The sequence below is a fragment of the Rattus rattus genome, chromosome 17 (assembly GCF_011064425.1).
Source record: "Rattus rattus isolate New Zealand chromosome 17, Rrattus_CSIRO_v1, whole genome shotgun sequence".
Taxonomy (NCBI): Eukaryota; Metazoa; Chordata; class Mammalia; order Rodentia; family Muridae; genus Rattus; species Rattus rattus.
This window is the reverse complement of record NC_046170.1, coordinates 14,940,986-14,955,208: the sequence shown is the minus strand read 5'-3', so window position 1 is coordinate 14,955,208 and position 14,223 is coordinate 14,940,986. Positions and strand designations below refer to the sequence as shown.

The 14,223-nt window shown below is 42.7% G+C and overlaps 1 protein-coding gene across 1 annotated transcript in view; it reads right to left on the bottom strand.

Annotated features, from left to right (window-relative positions):
* Positions 1–14,223, bottom strand: part of LOC116886621 (carboxylesterase 1E-like) — a 59,329-nt gene that overhangs the window by 31,706 nt on the left and 13,400 nt on the right. The window contains 9 exon segments of the mRNA XM_032888128.1: positions 174–321; positions 557–634; positions 2,033–2,167; positions 3,987–4,025; positions 6,029–6,133; positions 6,852–6,956; positions 9,243–9,396; positions 11,015–11,148; positions 13,373–13,517. Coding sequence (XP_032744019.1) covers positions 174–321; positions 557–634; positions 2,033–2,167; positions 3,987–4,025; positions 6,029–6,133; positions 6,852–6,956; positions 9,243–9,396; positions 11,015–11,148; positions 13,373–13,517 — 1,043 coding nt within the window.

The following is a 14,223-nucleotide window of genomic DNA, read 5'->3' as shown; positions in this document are numbered from 1 at the left end:
CTCTCCTCCGTTGCATTTCAATGAGATCCACAGACAATATTGGCACAAATCAAAGAGGACATTAACAAGATGCTTGATGTTGGCAGTTGCACATTTGCAAATGTTTGGGTATAAGCCAGTCACAGAGCAAAGGGGTAAAATAAGTGTCCATTTGTCCAATCTTAGGGACTCACCTCTATGTCCACGGGAGACAATCACTGATGGGACACCGAATATCACATCCCCAATCAATTCCAGAAGTTGGTCTTTATTTCTGCCTTGGTCATCTGTGTATCTTAAATACTTCTCAATGGCCACTGGAATTGCTTCTTCAGGAAGGTTCTAGAATGAATGATAAAAGTGACAACATGGCTTGTAGGACTCCTCCAGCTCGTTCATTGACTATAAATCTTTTGAGTCATGAACAAATCCCACATAGTGATGTGGGAACATCAGATAAGTGGAACAGAGAGAACACTTCATTCTTTTCCTGACATTCTGTAGGTTAATAACTTGGGGCAAGTTCTCAGCTTTTCTTTGATTTACAACCAGTTTCCATAGTCCCCAGGGTGCTTACAAGAAAAGAAGACTTCTTCAAGAGCGATGTGGCTGTCATTGGGTCCAATTTCATATCAGAGGGTGGATAGTTCATCATCTATTTAAAAACATGGTTAGCATTTAATTTGAAATAGTCATTATCAGTCATGGACCAAACAGGCAAACTATAGCAAAGCAAATACAGATATTAGTTTGGGCTTTGATGGTAATGGCTACTTCGGAGCTTTAAAGCAATCGGGGAAACAGATCTACTGATACAGAAATCAAGTCATGAAAAGTGATACTCTAAATATGTGTGTTGATCAGACCACGGGGCACAATGACCCTCAAAGCAGAGAGGAAACAAAACCTCCCAGATGTGTAAAAGAGAAAGCACATGCCATCCATTTCATTCTTTGCTATCTACAAAACCCTTCTGCAGTGAGAGCTGTGGAACTCTCAGCCTGTCTCAGTCCTACATGGAGACTTGACCTAATTCCAGCATAGATTCTAGCACCTGAAAGCCACATGAAGAATAATACTGGCCTCTCTACAATGACTACTGGAAAAGTTTGTTGTGTTCAGAAATTCATCTTTAGCTAAGACGTGGTATAGATAGACAGTCACCAACACCTGCTCCAGACAGACTACAGAATACTTGGAGTTAGCCTTACCTCTCTGCTTATGGCAACCTCACATCCAACCAAAGACCCAAATGCTTGAGAATAAATATTGTTCCTCCTTTCATAACCTCTCTAAAATGTAAATACACAGGGTGGCAATTCTTTTCCATCGTGGTGTCCTTACTTCATCTTGACCTTCTGTCAAGAAGTGTGTTTCTCCTGCAGAAGAGTTTTGAATAAGAAATCTAACGTCTAGCTATTCAGACTCTCCACTCACTCCACAGTTCCTCTCCAAGCTTCTCCACCCTTGAAACACCTGGGACTTGAGTCCAAGTCATGTTTGAGCTTCTCCCTCTTGCTTCTCTATTACTGAATGAAACCAGCCTTACTCTTGAACCTAATGTCTGGCTTTTGTTATTATCTCTGTAAAGAAAAATCCCTTCTTTCCCTTTAACAGGGCATTCTAACTCATGATGAAGTGACTTTGAATCTTTCAGTGATATGAAATGAGAACATATGTGGAGATTTATGGGAAATGTGTCCAAGTCCGGGGTGGAAGCTGTGCTTCCCAGTCAGACTCCTCTGAACGTCCAGCCCTTTCCCATTTAGAGACGCCCATGTTTGTCTGATTGCCTGGATCTTATTTTTGTAGGCCTTCTCAGCCTGCACATTCTGAGCACCTAAGTTTAATGGAGTGACAAGCTGTTCATTGAGATAAGATTCCCAGGACTGGACCATCCAGGCTTAAAGGTTAGTCAGGCAGAAAATGTCTCCCTGGAAGTATGTGTGACAAGAGACAGATGCCCTAGGCACAAGCAGAAGGTCCAGGAAGAACATGTTGGAGGAGTAATGGGTAGGGGATGGTCTTTTCAAAGAGGTCTGTTTATGCTCACTGTTGGCAGAATCCAGCCAAACTCTTGCTTGTTGATTGTGCAGGGCACAGTGTTGAAGTCCTTCTCAGCCAGGATCTCCTCAGGCATCTTTGGCAGCAACACTCCATCAAGCACAGTGGGAACAAACGGATAGCTCTGAGGAAGAGAGCAATGTCGGGCCAGAGATAACCCATCTCCCTTTCTGATTTTCTAAGCGAGAAGACAAAATAGACCCTGTGGCTTGGGTAAGGGCTGTGGGACTTAGGGTACTAAGAAGGAGATTAGGGTGTCTGTGCCCCTAAGGCCTGATTTCAGATGTCTCAGTAGTAAGTGGAGGGTAACAAGGAAGAAGAGGGGCTCTTAGCTGAAATTACGTGTATATTATTGTAGAATATGGGGTTTCATCTGTAGTAGATTATATTGTTTAGAGTGATTCTTTCCATTCCTGATAGTTATACTTGTGAGGTTGACACAAATTCTGCATCAGTGACTCCTGAGCCACTGCTGCTAGAGACTTACTGAGCCAGGCTCCTGGGAAACTGCTCTCAATATTCTCATCATCCTCCTATTCTATGTGGATTCCAGTTTTAAAAACATGTAATATAATAAATTTATTACATGTAACCAACATGTAGAACTTATTTATAATAAAACTCCAGATTAATAGGACTTAAGCATTTCCCCAACAATGGATAACGTAAGAATAAATTTCCTTGGGCTCAGATTCACAATCATGAAGGCTATGAGTCTTTAAAAGTCTGTGACTTTTAAATGCATTGTCTCATGAATCCACTAATTTACCTAATTTCCAATCTCTTCCTGTTGTTTTTTACACACTAAGGGTATCGCATGACTCTCTTCAGCATGGTTCCTGGAGAGCCAGCCAATTCTCTTTTTCTTTGGGATGTAGTGTAATGTTGAGTCGTCAACACTGACTTCAAGGTCAAAGGCACCAGAGCTCAGGCCTGGCAGAAGCCCATTTATCACTCCTGTTTTTTCCCCAAGGTGACAGATCAGCATCATTATGTTCTAGCGCATCTTAAGCAGAGGAATGTGTTAAAGTATACGAACATTGAGAAGCGGTAGTAAATAGCCCACTGGTGGATACATGTGATTAGCAATGATGAGACAAGAAGTAAAGCTCGACTGCAAATGGGATGCTACTCCACAGACTCCCACTTGGCTCCCAACTCTCACTGCCACACCTCCCAACCAATTTAATTCTAATCCATAGAAAACATATGTCATTACATCTTTTTTATTCTGCTACTTGCCTCCCCTACTAGAACAGAAGTCTCCAAGAAAGCAGAAGATTATATGCACTTCACCGCCATGTTCCAGCTGGCAAATCAGCTCCAGACACAGAGTGAGTCCTTAGTAAATCATTCTTAGGTGACTGAGAGAGTCTCGTTTTACTCTTTAAGGAAGTACTGGGATCCACGAAGAGTTAAACACAGAGGACAGAACCATAGCTGGTGCTAGCTGGGTAGTAAACAGGCAGAAGGCAGGAGAAGAAGGCGATGGTAGACTTTCTTAGGTCATGGGAGAATGAAAGTCCAGGCTACTCCCTGAACAGCTCATCAACTGTTCCTTTGACAAAACCCTTAGTAGCATATCTGTAACATGATCGTGGAACATTCTAGTGAAGCCTGTCCCTGCAGGCTCCTTTTGGGAATGAGGAATAGGAATGAGAAGGGGAGACCAGGAGAAGGGGAGAAAGGGACGAATAAGCCCAGGGTACAGAGTTGTTGACCAGAGCTCTCTACAGAGTTGGGGGTAAGTTCAATTCCAGTCTACAATCCTTCTGCCTATGCTAACTGACAAGTGAATGAGTGATTTCTCCTCTCTTGGCCTCCACAGTTCACACACAGGGATAACCAGAATCCCACAAACAGAAGTCTTATTCATAGTTATTTGGAGGGAAAGCACTGTTAAAACTCAAGAGGAATCTAATCTGGAAGGCGATAATCCTCACCTGCCTGGAGTCTCCATGCAAATCCAGCGAAAAAAGATTCTGTGAAGATAAAACAGAGGTTGTGTTAGGAAGCCATCCTGGTGCAAAGTTGATTCTCTGAGTTGGGTTTAGGGTGTGACTGCTCTTTTCTTTCTGATTCCTACAGTGTTCTCTGCCTATGTGCACTGTGTGTATGTGTGTGGGGGGGGGGAGGGTAGAGTCAGGGTCATTGGAGCTCTGGAAAGTCACCTTCTATGGGTACCTGTCCTCTTCATCTTTCCACCTGTGTGTTCTCCTACAACCTCCCATGGTTTCTCTGCAGAAACAGTGAAAACAATATGATTGTATGTGGGGCATATGGGGACTTGAAGGGAGATTGTGAGATGGACTGGGGCATTCTGGAGTGGCAGGAGATAATACTTGTCCAGCCCTCACTTGCCTCTTCCTTATTCTGATGTCATAAGTCTAGGTAACTACAGGTGCCATGGGGCTATGCCTCCAAATATGAGTAATAGCTCAAAAACACCTACAAGATAGCATAGAGTTTATACCAAATGCATCAATAACATTTGGAGAAAATTGGTTCCAAAGAGATGCCATATAGATCTTTAGTGTTGCTGTTTTCAGCCTTTCAGGGAACAAAACTCCTGCATAGAGAGGTCAGTCAGAAATAATAGCCAACACAGGGATAGAGACTGGCAAATGCCAAGCACGATCTCAGTACCTGGATAGCTATATCCTGAGCCCTCTCCGCTCCTGAATGCCTTAGGTCTTAGTTACTGGAAGGCTCAGTCACAACGCATTCCTGAAGCGAATGCTCTAGTCTTGTGTTTGAAAACTTCAATACCCATGCTCACTGAAATTTTCTAGTGCACACATTTCTGTGTTTTATATTTACCTTGCTCAGTGTGATTACAAAGGGAAGAGTTATCACATCCCTACATCCTCTGTTTTTCAGACATGTGTCCTGTGGGGTTCCTTATGATGACCAACTGCCAAAAGTATCAGTCAGCCCTCAAATGTCACCTCTGAGTAAGACCTCTTGGATAGCTGTAATGATGTGACTCCTCTCTTGCTGCCCGTACCCTGGGCTACTCGCCGCTGACCCTACATATCCTTGGGGGTTGGACATGAGGTGGTGTGGAGTCAAAACAGGTGGAAAACGCTGCAGCAAGCTCATTTGAACACTGCTGCAAGCTCCTTTAATAGCCTCCGCCTGCGCCCCATTGTTACCAAGAAAGCGTCTCTTCTGAACAGTAGTTTCCAATTGACTGGCATTGTCTGTGCCAGCAATCCTTGGTTTCTGCAGCAGTCCTCAATTAGGTTCTCCTGCTGTAGGTGCTTTGTGGCTGCACGGCCCCCAGCATTTACATAGTGGTGGTCCTACCATTCCTGCTACACTCTCTGTATTCCCCATACACTTAACCCATTTGATATATTCTTGTTTTTCTCCTTGAACTATTTTGGTAAACAGAAACTATTCAGTCTATTGTGAATCTCCCACCCTAGAACCATGCTCCCTCAAATTATCTTCATTGGATTTATGGAATTGGCCAATATACAAACTGTTGATGGGCTGGAAAGATACTGACAACTGTTTAAAGTATTGGGTAAAAAGTTACAGATACCGACTGAATGATTCATAGATTGCAGACAAATTAGAAGTGACAAGTTATGATATATCTATACTAGATCAATGCACTGTCTTAAATGATTTGGATGGAGGGATGGATATGTGGAAGATAAGAAATGGTCAGGCAGGTAATTGTCTTTGAATCTGTAGAAGTAGTCTCTGGAAACATGAAAAGGTAGGCAGTAACTTATAATTTAGGTAGCTTCTACATCAGCCAAGTGATACTCGATAATGAAAAAAACTCCACTGATGGTTTTTCATTATAAGGGAGAGAAACAATCTCAATAATACAGAAGGCAGCCACTGTTGCCAAAAGGCAAGAGAATGCCCTGAACAGTTTCTCCAAAACAGCAGAAGAGATGAGGTGAAGAAGTCTGAGGTAAAGTACAAGGTTGGGGAGCACTGGGACAGGCCAACCAACTTTACCTACCAATTTTAGTGTGGTCTCCAAGAGCTCTTCCTCTGTCTTCTGGCGAAGGCAGTGAACCATGGCAGCTGAAGTTGTGTTTTTATAACCAGATACGACAGCAATTTTCTTCAACAGATCACAGGCCACAGCAAAGGTCAAGAGTAGTATTTATACCTCTGTAAATACAGCCTAGAGTTCTATCCAATCCTCACTTGCTACTGATGGAATATGGTTGCCCCAGATTCTCAATATGAACAAGTAGGTGTGGGTTCTGAGCTCCTCAGAGCGTTGCCTTTGTTGGTTATTGGAATTTGATACAGACTATTTAAATATTTGCATCTTTATAATTTGTAGAAGCAGGTGGGTCTTGCTGAGTTCTAGGCCAGCCTGGTCTATAGAGTGAATTCTAGGGCTGCCAGGGTTACATAGCAAGACCCTGTCTTAAAACAGAAAACTAATTTGTTAAGTGGGTATAACATTGTGCATGTGGATTTGTTAAGAGAAGCTATGTCCAGTGTGGTAAGGAAAAAGAACTAAGAGTTCTACTTTCGGTGTAAAGCTACTTCCTCCATGCTCTGGTCAAGTGTCTTTTGCCACCTACATATGAATTGTATCTTTTATATGAAGAAAAATAACATGTGATGTTTTCAGCTGACACACCAAAACTTGTACTCAGTTGTCAAGTATCTAAGGAACATGATTCATGCAAAATCACTTCAGAACATGTACTGCTTGACCCAAAACAGGCTAAAGCAATTGAAAATGTCAGCTGCATCCCATAACAAGAGAGATTTGTGAGGAGAGAAGACAAAAGGGCATAGAAACTGCCCAGAGTAGAATTTACCTCAGCCAAGGGCCTGGTGTTCTTCTTGACCAGGCCTGCAGTGAGGGCCACGCCACTTTCAGAAATGGCCTTGTGAAAGAGATTCTTGGCCAAGGGAGACAACACCTGTCAGAGATGAGGAGAGAAGGAGGTTTTATGCTCACAGTGACTCACAGGATTCTGTGGGACCAGCATTTGGATCACCTTAATGACCAGTGTGAAGCTTCCCCACTTGGTTCTGCTGGCTCCTGACCAATGCAGGATTGCCTCAGTGGCTCCACAGGGCAGCCAGCAACAAATTTTACCTGATCCTGTAGCTGAACTTCATTTGGACAGCCCTCTGGAAACACTCACAGACAACTTCCAAAGATAGTCAGAAGAAGGAAAAACTGATAGGCAAGTCCATTTCAACAGACAGGGGTTCACACACTGAGTACCAAGGCAGAGAAAGCAGATTAACAAGCAAATAGTAACCGCAAACAGGCAGGAATAGCTACCCTTGTAGCTGATAAAGTATATTTTAAACCGATGCTAATTATAAGAGATAGGGAACACTACATATTAATAAAGGAAGAAGAATTCATCTAGAAGGTACCACAATTAAAAGCAAACATTTGGAGCCTCTTAATTTCATAAGACAATCACTAAGGGACATAAAAGGCCACCTAGGATAGGATATCAGAGGACTTCAATACGCAGCCCTCGTATTTGGAAAGGTCTTCCAAACTAAAAAATAAGCAAAGAAATCTCAGAGCTAAAATATACCATGGATAAATTGGACTTAACTGATTTATACAAAATATGTCACCCAATACATAGGGAATACAAAAGCTTCTCAACTGCAAATGGAAACTTGTCCAAAACTATCATATCACAGTCCACAAATAAAAAAGTGCTAAGAAATTGAAATTATTCCTTGTTTCTAATAAGATCTCAATGAAATAAAAGTAGAATCAATAACAAGTATTTGAATAATCTCATCTTATTATATAAGCATATTATAATATCAATATGCATGTAAACATGTTAAAATTAATTAAATTTGTCCTTCAAGCCATTCCAATTTATCACCAGGCTGTAAATAATATATGGAGGAAATTAAAGTTATTAGATTGTAAGCCTGAAATCAATGTATCATATGAAAAACATTGGAACCCAGGAACTAAAAAAGAAAATGAACCGTGATGGCTTTTGTATAAATTAGGAAATTCTTAATAGTATTTAGTTATCTCATCAAGGGGATAGCATGAAACAGACCTTGGACTCTCATCCTAGAACTAAATGATTTAAGTTATTGAACAAAATAATCTGTGAGAAAGTATCCAGAATAATCATGTGTTGAAGTATCCAAATAGCTCTCCATTTGCAAAAGCTAAAGCTAGATTTTAGGTTTCCAGTAGGGTCAGAATGGAAGACAGAAATTCTAACTCTATATAATTGTTTAAAAGGAAAAATCATGGCAGAATAAAACTAAAATTCAAAAATTGAAAAAGGTTATGCAACTTAAGTAAATAAAAGAGTCACAGGAACACACATACATCACAATGGAAAGGAGAGAGAATGGAAGGCAGGTCTACAGGAGAGAAATGGTAGATACATGCGGGGAAGGATAAAGGCTGTGAGAACACTATAGTAATACATGTCCAATTGTCCTCCTTGGATTTATCTGCATCTTTCCTTATCTCTGAGGAAAACAAGACCATTTTCCTCTAAATATTCAGCCACATGTTTGATATTGCACTCTGATCAGTTCTCAGGGGGCTGGAGGGTCACTGAGGACTCCCAGAAGTTTCCATCGATTCCCCTAGTGTCTTCTACTCCTTGTCTCCACCCCAACTTGATTCCTCATATCACCAGAGTGTGTTTGAGACTGCTCCCTCTTGCAGCATCTAGCCATCCTTCCTCACACTCATCTCTCTATTCCCCCCTGGACCCTCAGTCCCAGACATTGCTGCCCTTTTTATTAGGGTTTCAGAGCCACAAGGCCAATTAAGATGACTCACTGACAGCTCTGAGAGCTCTAGTTCCCTCAATGTGTAGGTCTTGCTTGAAACAGTGATGCCTGATCTACCTTACACCCTTCCCCTTTATAACCTGCAACTTATTTCAACACTTCTCCCCCTCTTCCAAAATGAATTATATGTTAACATAATGAGCAAAGAGAAAGAGAACTCAACTAATTTGAGAAGAGAAATAATATATAGCAGCTGATTTTTATCCTGGGGCATAAAAGTACCTCTTAGAAGTCAAGGAAGTTTTTAATCTTCCACTGTGTGCTGCTGAGCAGTAAAAGTATCAACCTGAATCTAGGTATTGAAAGCGAAGTTCCCATGGCTGGGATGTGTCTCGTCTCCAAGGGATTCTATCAGAAGATATCACACCTAAATGAGGTCTGGTGCCAGGGACACTTACAAGAACAGAGACACTGAAACCTCCTGCTGACTCTCCAAAGATGGTCACAGAGCCTGGATCCCCCCCAAAGTTGTCAATGTTGTCCTGGACCCAGTGCAGTGCAGCCACCTGGTCTAAGTGACCCCAGTTGCCCTGGCTGTGTTCATCCCCTGTGCTGAAAGAAAGCAGGGTGACATTAGATATGGCATGGCTGGACTCTCAGAGCTAGCAGTAGGCTGGGGCTCTTAGTGAAGTAAGCTTCTACATTCCTAATACATGGCTTCACCCGCCTCTCATCTCTCTAGTAATGTGCTCTCTGGGACTCGACACTTATCTTCCAGGAACTGTGTAGCCTAAGAGCTAGTTAGCTCCTCTAGAAACAAGACAGTCAAAAATCTCCAACTTCTGAGAGTGTATTCAGTTCACACTGCAAAGAATAATAAATGAGTGGGAAGAAGTTTTAGTATCAAGTAATGAAAGTTCTTTGAAAATATAAATAAACCCAGCTTATTAAAGATGTAGTGATGGGGGCAGTGGGTATGGGTGTGTGGGCGGGGGGTGGTACTTCAGACTGCAGGACCAAGAAAGGCCTCTTGGGAGCAGTGCTAGCTAGTTAATAGGGACTCGAGTATAATGAGCAGGTAGGCTTATGAATATCATAAGATGTTACTGCTTGTCATAAAAGTAGCAGTTACAAAACATCAGAGCCATGGAAACAAACATCCGAGTGTATCTAACAGCAGACACAGGCTCTCTCTGGCCAGGGGTTCCACACATGTGTGGAAACCATCTGAAGAAGCAAGATTTGATTCAACCCATATCTCTTGTAGCATTCTGACTACTCTGTAGAAAATTCATGCCTTAGAAGTAATGGGTTTATAAAAGCTGCTGGTTATAACAATAATCCAGTCCTAAACTGTAAGACTTTTATCAATGTGGAAGCAGGGAGTAGATGATAAAAGTAGATGCCGTCAATTTGCTTTGAAGGCGGAGCCAAAAGGACTTGCTCATTGGTTAGATATTGAATAGTGGAGTCCAAAATGTCCTCTAGGCTTCTATATCAAGCAAGCAGGAGGTGGCATAGCCAGTACCAACAGTGAGATGCAGGAAAAGGAGGAAGGTTTTGTTCTTTTCCCTCTGCTCAGAACAGCAGAAGCATGGCGTAACTCAATCCACCTCCTACAACAATGTGCCCACTCTGCAAAAGGTGGTCTAGAAACAGCTGTTATCTATGCCTGGAACCATAGAAGGAACAACTCATAAATCAGCTTAGAAACAAGTACAAAGAAGTAGAGAATTAATGGATAAGTGAGGTCTGCTAGTGGAAGAGCAGGATGCGTTCTGAAGGAGCCTGGCAGAGGTCTATAGGTGCTTGGCATCACTAGAACTGAGTCCTGGCATCTTTGATCTGGCAGTTGTTACATTTGGATGTGCTCATATGAAAGAATGATGGGTAATAGAGCACCACCCTTGGTGAGATCATGGCACCAGGGTTAGTTTCCTAGTGAGTCAGGAATAAAAATAGCAAGGCTTCCTCAGTTTCTCCCTCCAGCTTTGTGTCTCCTATGTGATCTCCTCTGCAAACTGAAGATTCCATTTCTGTCCCTCTAACAGGTTGATCTCAATATAAGAGCCCACACCAGACCCCAAACAGAAGGAAAAAATGTATCTTGGATGATCAACCTCTGAAATTCTTAACTCAATAAATAGTTTCCTTATAAATATCATAAGTATTGATCTGGTATTTTGATATATAATGAGAAAACAAATAGACTAATAAGAGTTCAAACTACCTGAAGAATCCCCAAATACCCAGACGGTATTGAATGACCAATACCACCACATTTTCATGAGTAGACAGGGCTAGTCCATCATAGGTGGCTGCTCCACCTAACACTAGTCCACCTCCATGGATCCACACCATCACCTGGAAAAGGAAGCAACAACACAGATTATCAGAAAGCTCCTCAGAAGTGCGATGGAAGTTGTGCTTTCTGGTTAGGTAAATCTTAGCTGACTCAAGTATGGCTTCAATGAAGCAGGGCTAGTACTGAGCAAGGCTACAGCAGGCAAACTTTCCTACCCATTGCTGGGGCCTAGAATGTCGTCTTCCCATTGTTTCTTGCCTTTCTTCAAAGACTCATGAATCCTGTCTGTACAGGCCTCCTTAAACAAACATTATCACAGGAACATCTGAGGCCAATGTTGTCATGCTTACCCCAACACTCTACTCTCCTCATGCCTGGGCTTTATGTCAATGGCTCATCTTCATCTTTCTCAGACTCTGTGTCTGACTGTGCATATGGTGATGCTGAGTACAACAGCAGGATGAAGGAACAAGTGATCCAGTGAGGAAATTCCCGTAGTCCCACCCTGAGCCTCTAGAGTAGACCCATTAAAAGGCCTTTCCTCTTCCTCCTCTTCTCTCTCCTCCACCTCCCTCCTCTTCCTCTTCTTTTCTCTCCTCCTCCCTCTCTCCACTTCTCCCTCCTTCTTCTTTCTTTCTTCCTTCCTTCCTTTCTTTCTTCCTTCTTTTTCTCTTTTTCTTTCTTTCTGACTTCCTTTCTTCCTTTTTTCTTTCTTTTTTTTCTCTCTCTCTCTCTCTCTCCAAAAGACTTTTTTTTTTAAGACAGAGTAAGCATAACAGGCCCCGTAGTTGCTATGTAGCCCATGCTGACATCAAAGTTGCTCAAATGCTTCTGCCTCAGTCTCTTCAGTGCTGAAGTTGCACACATGAGCCAAAGGCTTCTCTAGAGTGGACTCTTCTTGACTAGACTTTCTTTCTGATGCAGATGACCCTCTTATCTATCTTGATATCCTCTATTAGTCCAGTAGGCTCAGGTAGTGATCAGAAGAAAGAGAGGAATCAGTGACAGAGAAAAGGAAAACTTCAGAGCCAGGGGGAACACCCTGCAGCTATTACAGGGCCAGCGGCATGCATCAGGACAGTTGGGGACAACACGGCTCTGTCAGAAAAATGGCAGAGTTGACAGCAGCGTTAGAAGCACAGCAGTAACAGAGCTGGCAGGGGTTGTGACATTAGCAACTTCAGCAGAAGCATCAGTAGCAAAATGCAATGGTAGCTACCACCCTAGAGGTAGCAGCCTCAAATGTGACTATAGCAGAGAGAGGCAGATGAAATGTCCCTTGATACTAGTGAGGACAGACACAAGGGTAACTGGAGAAGTCAAGAGGAGAGAGTGGACAGCTAAGGCTTGTGGACAAATAGGACTACAGAAGCCAAAGAAGAGATGCTACAGGTCTTGTCTTCTATAAGAGTTTAAGAGAGCTGCTGGGTATTATGGACCCCAGGTCTCAGCAACTCTTGTTCCTGGATGGGACAGTAGCAATAGCTGCTATCAGGAGTTGGGGAATCCTGATATACAAGCCTCACATCTATAATGCTTGATATGCAGGGGAATCCTAACAACTAACTAAATTGGAAGGTACAATGATAGTCCCTACCTGGAGAGTGGAGTGTAGCCCAGAAGCTACTCTCTGGGGAAGAAACCCCTGCCTTCTATAACTGTGACATTAGCAACTTTAACAGAAGCATCAGTAGTAGCAAAATGCAATGGTCTAACACATGTCATTAGAGGGCTAATAACTCAGTTCCAGGAGCATTCTCAACATCTGCAACACAGCAGGATATCTGCCCCTAGCTGTGGGCTACTGCCACGAATGCTCTCAGAAGCAAGCAGTTCTTTTTACTGACACACAATACCTAGGGCCAAGGATGATCAGCAAATAACCATAGGTAATCAGTTTGCCTTCCATTTGGGTGAGAAAAATCAGGGAAGAATTAGATTTTATCTGTAAGGCCATCGTCCCTAAACACCAGCTTCACACATGAGGAAATAAAGTCACAGGGGGTTAAGCTACTATGTTGTACTGCTTTGGAGACTCAGGGAATGAAGGCTACATCACAAACAACATTCCCAGATTTTAGGGAACACAGAAGGCAAGTACCATTGCCTGAGGCTCCTGTGGAAAAATCAAGGGAAAATGTCTTGTATGATGGACGGAAGCTCTGGGCCTCTGTATTGGTTCATTGCTGTGGTGCCCATGCCTCTAGATTTTTTAAGCCCTTCTGTTTGTACAGAGGAGCCACATGGTGAAACTCAGAAGGTTAAAACAGTTCCATAACTTACCAGCAGTCTATCACGTTTTGTCAAGTCAGCAGGAGTGTAAATATTTAGGTAGAGACAGTCTTCAGAAAACTGGAGAGGAATGTTCTCTTTCCTGTTAGTTAGAAGGTCATTGACTATTTGCCCTGCCACTGGGTCTTGGGAGCACCTGTGAGAGGAGAGAGAACACCCATGGTTCTATTCTACCAGATGCAAACTGGAAATGTTACCTGGCATCAGCTGTGTGCTGGGAGATAAAATTCTTTAAGTTCCTATCATCCCCTGGGGACACTGGAATGGAGGTCATGGGAACTGCATCCTGAAGCTACAGTCTCCTTGTTCTACAGCAAATGGAGAACTTATTATGTCTCCCTCTCCAGAGTCTTCTATCCTCTCTGGCCAAGAAGAACGTAGGCGCTTATATTTGTTTGCCCTTGGAGATGACACTACTTGTACTGCCTAGACAGGACCCCATGTTCTGCTGAGCTTTGTCCAGTGAGCTAAATATATCGCTGACTGAGATTCTCTCCCAGGTGAACATGGCCTAGTTCTGGGGTGACCGCCCATAGAAATGCTCTCAACCAGCAGACATTTCATCAGTAACTCAAGAGAACTGCTTTCCAATTCAGCTTCACCCACTGGTAAACTGGGTGACCTTATTTCCTGACCTAGATCCCAATCTGCCAGGTCTCAATAAGGAGATAGCTATGTCCAAGAGCTTTGCAACCAACCCTGGCCTGCTAGGATTCTCTTATCAATTATTGAAGTAACCATTGTTGCTCTCATAAAAGATTCCAAAGGCCATTCAAGATTAGAGTGGGTAATGTCACTGATGTCTTCCAGTGAGGAAGATTGATTTGCATTGTATGCGCACA